We start from the raw sequence: 12,311 nt of genomic DNA, 5'->3' as shown, positions 1-12,311 counted from the left end.
TGGCCCTAAAAAGCAAAAAAAAAAAAAAAAAAAAGAAGAAAAGATTAAAGAGAATAAAGAAAACAAGAAGCCCAGTTGAGCGTAAAAGATTACTACTACCTGCTATTTCACTAAATAATATAGGTTAGTGTTTTAAGCACACAGGCTCTCGGTTCAAACCAGTTCTGTCATTTACAGCCCTCCGCCTCTCTTTTCTCATCTGTAAAATGGGATAACGGGCCTGATCTCAGGATTGAGTCAATATATGCAAAGCACCTGGTACAGTTTCCTAAGCGCACGTTTGATTTCCTTAATTAACAAAATCTCTTAAAGGAAAGGTCCTAACTTTGTCTCAGCACGGCGTCTAATACCACACTCAGTATCCGCATATGTTTTAAAACAAAGGATCACTAAGCTGCGGTCATCTGGTAGACAGATGTAAAAACCTAAAAAAAACAGAGAAAGGCCCGGGCTCCGCGCCCCCAACACTTGCGAAGCCGCGGCTCGCTTAAACAGAGCAAAGTCCTCTGGGAAGTGTAGTCTTTGGGCCTTGAGAGGGATGTCAGCCCCCCGCCAGAGTCAGTTCATCCGCAGATGGGTGGAGAGGGAGTGAAAGGGGAGGATTTTCATATAACTCAAAAGTGTCGGGAGCCCCAAAGGTGGGTTAAGCGGCTCACCTGAGTCTCCCAACACCAGTACTTTCACCCGATCCAGGGACGCCATCTTGCCAGCTCCTTCCTGAGGTTAACGCCTATTCCGGGATTGAAGACCAATCAGAGCTGGGTATGGAGGGCCGAGTCTTCAATGCCATTGGCCAATCGGAATGTGACTGATTTGATTGAAGGCCTCACCGTGCTGATTGGCCTGCCTGGTTAAAAGTAGCGGGTGGTTTCTAAAACTGGTCGCAGGAATATGGCGTTTTCTTTGTCGCATAAGTGGCGTGGCTCGTTTAAGCCGGTAGTTGAGGCGCAGAGGGAAGCTGTAGTGGGAGTGTACGAGGATTCGCTTTGGTAAACCTTGTTCCCTGTTCCTTGTCCTCGGTTCCCTGGTTCGACGTCGCCTTTCAGGGTGTCTTCGTTGCTTTTTCCTTAGCTGTCCTCCTCCCCCTTACTCTTTTGAGTCGGTTCTCTGCTTGGTCCTCCAAAGAACCATTGACCCCGGAGCGGCCCATGTGCGACCTCGGGTAGGACTGGCTTGGCTGCGTCAAGTGTGGCCTCTGGACTCAGCTGGCAGAGTCCGAGGGAATTTAGGGCGTCGTGGTTGTCACAGTGGGGCGGAAACGAACATTTGGGAACGGGGCTGGTCCAGAGGTTTCGCGGTGATAATGCCACTTTATGTATGAAGCCGTGGAGACTATCGTGAAGTGTGGCTAACTGAGAAAAACCAGGTGGATGTATAGAATCCACGTTATTCCAGATTTGGAATAGTAATATATCGAAATCTAACAGAACTCCCCACGTCCACTTCTTCTTTCCCTTCATTTTGCAGTTTGCAGTCAGCAGAATCCTTTAAAATCGCTAATTTGGTGCTGTCACCTCCTGCTTAAAACCATTTGAAGTTTAAGAAGAGGGTTTTCAATACCCTACCTTTCTTTACTCTGGAAGCTGCAGTGGGGAAAGTGAATGGGGGGAGGTGAGGGCTAACAGGGTGGGCATGTTTGAAGAACACGTGCTGAGGAGACCTATTGAAAGTTTTATGGAAATACTTGACCAGCTGTTATCCATACTGGAAAATCAGTGGTGAACAAGATTAAGACCCTTGTCTCCGATGTAGACATTGAGAAAGTATAACTATTCACTGCCACCAAGAAGGGGAAAGAGCTATGGGAGCATGTGAAAGGGGGATGATTCTAAACTGCTAGGGAGAATCTGAGAAGGTGTCTCTGAGGAAATGTCATTTGAGATGTGAAAAATGATTAGGAGAAGGGACTTCGGCCTTTGTTGTGGGGGCGTGTGTAAAGGCTTGGAAGCAGAGAGCATGTGTGGCTCCTGGAATTGAGAGAATGCCATTGTGGCTGCAGATGAGGCTGAGGAGCCTAGACCCAGTACAGAGAGTGCATTCACTTTCAACTTTGTTCTTACAACTCTGCCTGGTGTTTGTGTGATTAGAATACATATGGTTTAAAAACAAAAGCAACTTGCTTTCAGGGGTCTGGGTTAGGTAGGGTAGGGTTGTAGGTGAGACTGATAGGTGACTGATGGACTGATAAGACTAAAAAGAAGAAACCAGACATGGCCCCCAAAGGTCACACACTCAAAAGTCTCCAGAGGCCAGCCAAGCTCCTTCCCTTTTTTAAAGTATCAATTGCTCTTCAGCTGAGTGTTTCCATGTGGGAATATGATCTCACTTTTTCCCTCAGATATTTCCACTTTTGAGAAGTAGCTGAAAATTAAAATTTATGTGATATCTCATGATTTTTATTTCATTAAAAAAAAAATGGGGGGTTTCCTATGGTGGCTCAGCAGAAAATGAACTCTACTGGTATCCATGAGGATGCAGGATCCGACTTTTGTTTTTTGTTTTTTTCCTTTTTTGGGGCCACACCTGCGGCTAGTGGACGTTCCCAGGCTGGGGGTGGAATCAGAGCTGCAGCTGCTGGCCTAACCACAGCAATGCCAGATTCATGCCTCGTCTGCCCCCTGTATTGCAGCTTGTGGGTCCTTAACCCCCTGAGCGAGTCCAGGGATCAAACCTGCATGGATATCCTCATGGACATTACTCAGGTTCTTAACTCACTGAAGCACAACAGTAGCTCCAAATCTCATGATTTTTAAATGTTGACCACTAATTCAGAAAATTTTCAAAACATTTTGAAATCAAAATTAGTCAAATCATGTGGCAGAAGCTGCCAATTTGAGACCTCTGACCTAAGTATTATAAAATCCAGAGATTGAAGAGATTTAGCATCAGTGGGGAAGTAGAGGCAGTGAAGGAGAGAACACAGTGGTCAGAAAAGAGGATTTTTAGAATATAGCGATTTTGAACAAGATGGCACATACATTTCTTTGCTGAGCTCCAGATTCATTTGTTCAGCTACCTGTGGGACATCTTCACAGTAACATTCTGTAGTATTTCTTCAAACACAAGCAACTGGAACTGAATGCCTCATTTCTTCCACCTGTTCCTCTTCAGGTGTTAGCCTGTTTCTCAGTATATTTGTCTCTTCCCAGTCATACTGGCTTAAAACAAATAGCTATATGTTATTAATGGGTGTAAGGTTTCAGTTTTACAAAACGAAGAGCTGTGGAAGTGGTTGATGGTGATAGCTGGATAACATTATGAATGTGTTTAATACCACTGAGCTGTATACTTAAAAATATATAATTGGTAAATTTTATGCTGTGCATATTTTATCATAGTAAAAAAATTGGGGAAAAAAACCCCAAATATTTAAAAATTTCCTACTGTGTATCTTCCATTTGCAATATATTATGGGATCCTTTTGATTTTGTCTCTGTAAGTTTCATTCATCCTGTCCTCTTATATTTTTGCCTTTTGTAGTTTAGGTTTGATTACTATAATTCTTAATACTTCCACAGGGCTTCCATCTTCATTTATTTCAGCCCATTTCTCAAAGTGTTTTAAGAATTACTTATCTAAGTAGGGAGTTGTTACGAAGGCCAACACTTAATGGAACTCTTATGATGCCAGCCTTGAAAGCAGAACACTGCACATGATATTATCTCATTTACTCCATGTATCAACTCTATAAAGAAGACATTGTTAATCACTTTTTATATATGATGAAACAGACCAAGAATTTTCCAGGGTCAGAGGCTCAGAAATAGTAGAACTGAGATTCAAAACTCAAAACAATGGGACTCCAGAGTCCTCATGTCACTCCCTTGCTCATATCTTTAGCACTTTAGCTAAGCTGTTTTAGGCAAAGGTACCAGGCTGAATGACAAGTGAACAGGGCCTTCCCCATGCAGGATGTGCTTTGGTGGGATGAGTAAGAGCCACATACCCAGTTTATTGGTAACAGTGGTCAGGGACTTACTCTGTATATTAGGGTCACCAAAAGAGCTTAAAAAATTAGTATGATGCCTAATCTTACTCTCTTAGACCAGCTGAAACAGAATCTCTCAAAACAAGGCCCAGGGTAGGTGTCTTGAGGTGCTGGAGCCTTTCTGTCATCCCAGCAGATCATTCTGCTTTATAGCCCAGGGTTTAGAACTTTTGACCTGGAAAATGGAGTATATGGAATGGAAGGTCAGAGAAGAGAGATGTAATAGAGGGAGATAATAATGGAAAAGTAGGTTATTTTGGTGTTGGTTTGCCATCCTTTGGTCTGTTTCTGAAGCCATATATTGTGTTCTGCCAAATGTTGAGCATGTAACAAAACAAAAATCCCCAAACTAGGTTCAAATACAACATATAGACCAAATTGGAAAGGAGAACAAAATGCATCTGGTACTTTGGTGTTAAACCCAGATGCTCGCTTGGCATCCTTAAACCTTGGGATGACAGAAAGGCTCCAGGACCACAAGTTTGGATCTAAGTGCTGCTTTGTTGTCTCATATATAGTCGTGCTTGAGTATTTGCAATCTGAAATATATAATTTGTTATAACTGACTTTTATTTTTTCCTTTATTACAGGTAGTATGTTATATCCCCCCTCCAAGTATGTGTATGCATTGATTATTTAGGCATATCTTTTTAGTATAGTACTTTGGGTATAAAAATATTTCTTATAAAAATTATTAAATCTGATAAGGTGGATAACCATTGTTTTAAATAAAAGATTCAATAGACACTAGTATTAATAACAGAATATGATTCTCTATTGAAATTTTTCAATGGGATGTCTTTTATAAATTTCCTTATGGTACAGGGAAGTTTCATTTGATATAGTCTATATGGATAGCCTGGCCTTGATTAGTTTGGAGCATATTAAATTGATATGGATTAATAAGTGCTTCCCTAAGCTCATTACATTTTCATTATTCATCACAAAAACCTCATTAAGGTAATTGATATTATCCTTATTTCTCAGAGAGTGAAGTGGGGCTTGAAGTTTAAGAGATTTGTTTAGGATCACACAGCCACTAACCAAGGCTGTCTTGGAGTTCCCATCGTGGCGCAGTGGAAAATGAATCTGACTAGGAACCATGAGGTTGTGGGTTTGATCCCTGGCCTCACCCAGTCAGTTGAGGATCCAGCCGTTGCCGTGAGCTGTGGTATAGGTCGCAGACACAGCTCGGATCCCACATGGCTGTTGCTGTGGTGTAGGGCGGCAGCTGTAGCTCTGATTTGACCCTTAGCCTGGGAACCTCCATACGCCACTATGCCATGGGTGCGGCCCTAAAAAGACGAACAATGAAACAAAAAAATACCCCCACAAAGCTGTCTGATTCTTAATTCCGAAGCCCAGGCTCTTTAATTACCACATGAAAGTCTAGTCCATGCCAGTTTGGGCTTCTAAAAGCCAGCTTTCTGGGTACAATTAACTTATGCTTTTGCCCTGCAAGAGATTTAATATTTAAGGATATCTTGATATTTGTAATTATTGTTTTGAAGAACTATATGGCATTTACTTAATTCATCATTTAACTTTTTAATATTGGTAAAACTGTCTGGATCTAATTGTTAATTTCTCTCAGATTTATAACAGTAATTTTGCCAACCCCCCCAAATGGTGATTACTTATGTGTTTATTGGTTTGTTGTGATTTTACTGTGAGAGTATGAATGTGTAAAACATCCTAGAATCTATCTTGGTGGAAAAATTTTACTCAAGACATAAAGACCCTTCAAAGAGTATGCTAATTGCAAAGCTTCTCAGGGGTTGGTTGGTTGTTTTTTTCCAGCATTCCCGAAGATCTGTAGCATTAAGAATAATGTGACTTGGAGTTCCCGTCGTGGCACAGTGGTTAACGAATCCGACTAAGAACCATGAGATTGCAGGTTCGATCCCTGGCCTTGCTCAGTGGGTTAAGGATCCTGCGCTGCCCTGAGCTGTGGTGTAGGTTGCAGACGCAGCTCGGATCCCGTGTTGCTGTGGCTGTGGTGTAGGCTGGTGGCTATAGCTCCGAGTAGACCCCTAGCCTGGGAACCTCCATATGCCGTGGGAGCAGCCTAAGAAATGGCAAAAAGACAAAAAAAAAAAAAAAAAAAGAATAATATGACTTTATAGAGTTCCCCTGTGGTGCAGTGGGTTAAGAATCCATATTGTTACTGCAGCAACTCAGGCCACTGCTGTGGCTCAGATTCCATCCCTGGCCCAGGAACTTCCACATGCCATGGCATGCCCACCCCCAAAAGACTTTGTTTAGCTTTCTGAAATAAAGTGGTTTTAATATAATTATCATTGCTATAAGTAATAAGTTACTTTTTGGGGTTAAACATATTGTACATCATGAAAATAACCATTTAAGAAAGTTTTGCCTTTTCTAGGGCCGTTCCAGCAGGATATGGAGGTTCCCAGGCTAGGGGGCTAATCGGAGCTGTAGCCGCCCGGCCTACGCCAGAGCCACAGCAACACAGGATCTGAGCCAAGTCTTCAACCTACACCACAGCTCACGGCAACGCTGGGTCCTTAATCCACTGAGCAAGGCCAGGGATTGAACCCGAAATGTCGAGGTTTCTAGTCGGATTCGTTAACCACTGTGCCACGATGGGAACTCCTAAGAAAGCTTTTTAGGTGTAATCTTTTGTGTACTCTAGAAGAAAATTTTGTTCTCTGTTAAATGCTTAGACATTAGTCTTTTCAAACAATGTTTTGAGTACCTTTGTGTCACTCCAACCGTAGTGGTTACCAGTTTTCTAAAGCGTGGGTTGATTATTCTAGATTTAAAAGGATTACTTTGTCCTTATGCCTAACTAATTTTCTTTCTCTTTCTCTCTCTTTTTTTTTTTTCTTTTTTTCGGAATTCAGTACATTTAAAGTTGAAGTTTGCTGCTAAAGATGGCAGATCCAGATGTCCTCACTGAGGTTCCTGCAGCACTGAAGCGGTTGGCCAAGTATGTGATCCGGGGGTTTTATGGCATCGAGCATGCTTTGGCCTTGGACATCTTGATCCGAAACCCCTGTGTGAAAGAGGAGGACATGCTGGAGCTGCTCAAGTTCGATCGGAAGCAACTTAGATCAGTCTTGAATAATTTAAAGGGAGACAAATTCATCAAATGCAGAATGAGGGTAGAGACTGCTGCAGATGGGAAAACCACTCGTCATAACTACTACTTTATCAATTATCGTACTCTTGTTAATGTGGTAAAATATAAATTGGACCACATGAGGAGGAGAATTGAAACCGATGAGAGAGATTCCACCAACCGGGCTTCCTTCAAATGTCCTGTCTGTAGTAGTACTTTTACAGACTTAGAAGCTAATCAGCTCTTTGATCCCATGACAGGTGAGATTTTTCCAGTTTATGAATCTTTTAGTAACTTTTTAAGAGTAAAGTATGTATCTTTTTTCTTAAATGGATTTATCTAATTCTTAAGCCAATCATGTATATCATTATACTTTTGAGTAAATATATCAGTGTTAGCATGCAGTGATTCTTAGTCTTAATGTCCTATTTGATTGTCATACTACTTTTAGAAGCTGTTGTAAAGCCTTTATCCTCTACAAGGGAGTGAATTCATCCATGGACTGTCTTTCATCTATGGTGCTCCCACTTTGCTACCACCCCATCCCTTGTTTACAGCTGCAGCCTAATCTAAAGGGTTGACTTAAACATTTTGAGGCTCTTCTGACTTTACTTTTGACCTCCTCATTCAACAGATATTTGAGCACTTACTTGTGCCAATCACTGCCAAACAGTTATAACAAATACTTGTTCTTGGTATTTAAGTGCTTAATGAAAGTGCAAAGTACTATCATGAGAACATAACTAGGGCACCTAATCTGGATTTGGGGAAGGCCTCTGAAAGAAATTAGAAATAGCAGGGACCTGAAAAATAAATAAAAGTTAGCCAGATGAAATAAGAAGGGCACCCTTTCCAAGTTAACAATAGACATTTAGTTTCTTAGCCATTCATTGATAGAAGAGAGTTGTCAGCAAGAGTTATAAATTGCTGTGTTTAATTAACTTTAGTTTTAAGGATTTTCTTAACAACAAAGAATTTACAAAATGTGTATTTTCTAAAAATACGATGTCTAACATTAACATGAGAAACTTTAAAGTGCTAGGTTGTATAGTTATTTGTAAACTGGAAAAGAGACTATAGTGTTACTAATTACTCAGTGGGTCAATTTTATATTAAAAATTTATAAAAATATATAGAAAGAATCACTGCTAAGTTCAATTGTCCCTTGTTATGGCTGAATTCAGGAGTATAGACTCCTTTATAGTTCACAGACCTGACTTTTAAAAACTGTCTGAAAAATATAGTTTGAACTTTTACAGATGAAATGTTTTATTGTAAAAAAATTATAAATTTACGTACATGTTTAATTTTCTAATTTTGTATATATTATATATTGTACATTTTAAAGAATTTTTAAACAATTTTTAATGGGAAATAATCCCAGTATCAGTTAAGATTATTAACAAAATGAGCAATGATAGCCGATGACTTTTTTTTCCTTACTTACTGTGAAGCGAGTCATTTTAGATGAAATATCCTTAAAGAATTCATATTTATGTTAAATGTTTAATTTGTCTAAACCTAACTATTTTCCTTAAAAGGACTTAACTAGGAGAGCTCTTGGTTATCAGAAAATCTTAACCATCCTGAGTATAAGCATTGCTTGAGTGTGCTATGGAGGAAGGTCATAGACTATATCTGGAGCTCTTTCAAAATAAACTTAGAGAAGTCTCATGATTTTTGCTATTCACTCTAATAATAGATTTCTTGAAAGAGCTCTGGGTTTTGGTTTTGTGATTTTCTGCAGCTGCTGGTGTTTGAGTGATCATTTTCATCATTCTTTACTGCAATGAAAGTAAAGTAGATATCCTTTACTATCCTCAGGATAATCTAAAGTAATACGCTTTTACTACATTCCTCATCATTTGATTCTTAATTTCATGAACCTTTCTAAAAGGAAGTTATCCTACTACTATACATCAGTATTTAAGAGATTGATTCATGATGCTCTTCAAATTTTATCTAGGGTTTGTGTCTGAATGAAATGAGTTGTAATCAACGGGTGGCTTGTGGAAGAGATGGTCTAATGCCAAATATAGTCAAGATGATTTGAGTGAGAGAGTTGAGACTGGGTAGGTAGCATGAAAACATTGCATGGAAGAGAGTTGTTTTGTGGCCAGTCTGAACAAAAACTGTATTTTTGACATGAGAGTTATGGTCAACATGCAAGTGGAAAGAAGGGGCTCAAAAGAGCAAGAATAAGTTACTTTACATTGGTATCACTTAGGGGAAGGTGCCCTGATAAGCCAACACTAATAGCCAACTTCATTGGCAGTTATGTCCTTGCATTGAAACCTGAGATACCTACCATGAATGAAAATTCGTAATCATTGGGGACCCTAATTCTGAGAATGTACTTGCCTTTTGATTATAATTTGGTTTTTCATTGGACTTTCTTTTACGGAGAGAATATGCTGATTGGATGATATTAGACTCTCCCTCCAACCTGCTTGTCAGTCTGGTTTTATTTTATTTTTTTCCACTATTAATTCCTTGACACCCTCCCTTGTTCTTCTATACATTCCCTTTAGAAATCTTGGTTTTTCTCCCTCTGTTCCCTTCCTGTTTTTCTCAGTATTCACATCTCTCCTTCATTTTGAAGAAGACAGGAAGTAAACACTTGGTATGTGTATCAGAGGAGGAGGAGGGAAGTTTTTCTGCCGTAATATTCATGCTCTTAAATTGATACCGTTTTCATTCTAAGCCAGTGATACAGTTTCATTTTAGGCCAGAGCTATACAAAGGTATTCTATTTCTTGATCGCTGTTGGAGATTGATATTTCTGATCAGCTATGGAGGTATCACATGGGCTTCTATCTCTGTTCCCATTTCATTAGTTCCTAGGTTTATGAACTGTGGTTTATATTAGCAACTAGAGGGTTTTCAGGAATTCGATTTGAAGCCTTCCAGGCTTTACTTCTTTCCTAATAAAAAGTTCGTAACTCAAGTGTATGGACAACTCTTTGCCCTTGGACAGAGTAGTGACTCTTAGATGAATATCCAGAAATTTTGGCCTCGGGAAATTGAATCCAGAAAGAATTGTTTTACCAGTGTTAATTCACACATAAGCCAGCAATTTTCTTCAGTTTATAGTTTATCCTCCCCCATCTCTCTTTCCTAAATATTATAAATTCTCTCCATACATTCCATTTATATAATCTTAGGTGTTCTGGGGTTAAATGCTCCTAGTGTTTGGTGTTTGATACGTGTAGCTCATTAATTTTATTAAAATGGAATAGCCTAGCTTTTGCCCAGTAGTCCTGGGTTTTAGAAATTAATCAGGCAAAATCAGCTGTTTTATTTCATGAAATATGAGGGTCTAATGTAATCAAAACAAAAGTAGCATTGCATGAAATCCCTCAGATTAGCAAAATAGCATCTTGTGGTTCATAAATGTATGTTTTAGATTTAGTAAGCCTCTGACCATGTGAATAGACTTAGCATTTCTACTTTAATGATCTCAACTGTGCTGAGTTAGTTAATGATACTTCTAAGTTAAATTCAGCAACATGCTTCCCCAAAAAGGAGGGGGAGGATTATATGTATATAAACATTTTTTATTTTTATATTATTTTTTTGCTTTTTAGGGCCACACCCATGGCACATTGAGGTTCCCAGGCTAGAGATCTAATTGAAGCTAAGCTGTCAGAGCCACAGCAATGCCAGATCTGAGCCGCATCTGTGACCTACACCACAGCTCACGGCAACACCAGATCCTTAAACCACTGATTGAGGCCAGGGATTGAACCCGCAAACTTGTGGTTCCTAGTTGGATTAGTCTCTGCTGTGCCATGACGAGAAGTCCTATATATATATTTTTAGATGTTAAAGTTAGATGATGAAAATAGCTTTATAATTTCTATTTTTAATTTAAACATTTTTCAGCCCATGATGCCAGAGAAAATTTTGAAGAGGAAAAAAATTATAGCAAAACTACCAACCTTTTGTGTATTACCTATTAGAGTCATAGTCAAGAATAATTTGTGGGAGTTTCCGTCGTGGCGCAGTGGTTAACGAATCCGACTGGGAACGATGAGGTTGCGGGTTCGGTCCCTGCTCTTGCTCAGTGGGTTAACGATCTGGCGTTGCCGTGAGCTGTGGTGTAGGTTGCAGACATGGCTCGGATCCCGCGTTGCTGTGGCTCTGGCTGTAGGCCGGTGGCTACAGCTCCGATTCAACCCCTAGCCTGGGAACCTCCATATGCCGCAGGAGCGGCCCAAGAAATAGCAACAACAACAAAAGACAAAAAAAAAAAAAAAAGAATAATTTGTGGTCTCTTGGTTTCTTTAATGTACCAACTCTCCTGTTTCTATCTAGTATTCGAAATATGTTGAAATAGGTGTGATTCCCCCCCACCCCTTTTCCTTTCCATCTCTTTGGAGCACTTTGATTGTCTCTATCTTTTTTTTTGCTGGTATAGATATATCACTTTGAATATTTTTGTGTATATAGCATTTTATTCTTGTTTTTTTAAATTTAAGAAGGATTCTCAGCAGTGGGGATATTAGGTGAGAACATATAGTTTCATAGCTTCATAAAGGTGTATAAGACACTAGTTTTATTGTGTGTTGGGTAAAATTGTTAGGTGTTTGAATTAGAAATTTAGAAATAGTTTGGGAGCCCCTATTACTGAATTCACCTGTAGACCAGGGAATCCTGTTTGAAGTAAATTTTTTTAAAAAAGGAATCTCATAAATGTGTGTTCAATCTTTTTATAAAATTTATTTTTATTAAAGTTTTATTGGAGTATAGTAGTTGACTTACAATGTTGTTTTAGTTTCAGGTGTGCAGCAAAGTGAATCAGTTATACATATATCCATTCTTTTTCAGATTCTTTTCCTATATAGGTTATTAGAGAATATTGAGTATCTTTCCCTGTGCAATACTGTAGGTCCTTGTTACTTATCCAATGCAATCTGTAAATAGGAGTTTAGAGATTATCTAGTTCAGCTCACCTAATGTGTGTGTGGGTACACATCCGCATGCCTGTGTTGTGCTCTACGGTTTGGAGGATCTTAGAAAATAATAAAGAAATGTAGGGCTATATAGATTTCTAGGATGTTTTAGATTGAGTGCTTGGGAAGATATGATAGCTTTCGTGGAGATTCAGGTTTTGTGTGGCTCCATGGAAAAAAACTTAGAGTCAATAGATTTTGACATTAAAAGAAGCCTTTAATAACTATTTCTAAAATAAAATGTGTCTAATAAATAACTTTAAAAATAGCCAACAGTGGAAAA

At 39.2% G+C, this 12,311-nt stretch overlaps 2 protein-coding genes across 3 annotated transcripts in view; one reads left to right on the top strand and one right to left on the bottom strand.

Moving 5' to 3' along the window:
* RABL3 (RAB, member of RAS oncogene family like 3) overlaps positions 1 to 1,170 on the bottom strand; it is a 44,788-nt gene extending 43,618 nt beyond the window's left edge. The window contains exon 1 of the mRNA XM_021070305.1: positions 657 to 1,170. Within this exon, the coding sequence (XP_020925964.1) occupies positions 657 to 702 (46 nt within the window). The 5' untranslated portion in view covers positions 703 to 1,170. The remainder of the gene's footprint in view (positions 1 to 656) is intronic.
* Positions 851 to 12,311, top strand: part of GTF2E1 (general transcription factor IIE subunit 1) — a 43,593-nt gene continuing 32,132 nt past the window's right edge. The window contains exons 1-2 of one of the 2 annotated variants that reach the window (XM_021070303.1): positions 851 to 989; positions 6,856 to 7,333. In XM_021070303.1, the coding sequence (XP_020925962.1) occupies positions 6,886 to 7,333 (448 nt within the window). In that variant the 5' untranslated portion in view covers positions 851 to 989; positions 6,856 to 6,885. Of the gene's footprint in view, positions 1,163 to 6,855; positions 7,334 to 12,311 lie in introns of both variants that reach the window. The other variant, XM_021070304.1, reaches the window with a different exon arrangement.

This window comes from Sus scrofa, chromosome 13 (assembly GCF_000003025.6).
Source record: "Sus scrofa isolate TJ Tabasco breed Duroc chromosome 13, Sscrofa11.1, whole genome shotgun sequence".
NCBI lineage: Eukaryota > Metazoa > Chordata > Mammalia > Artiodactyla > Suidae > Sus > Sus scrofa.
This window is presented reverse-complemented; position numbering and strand designations above follow the sequence as displayed.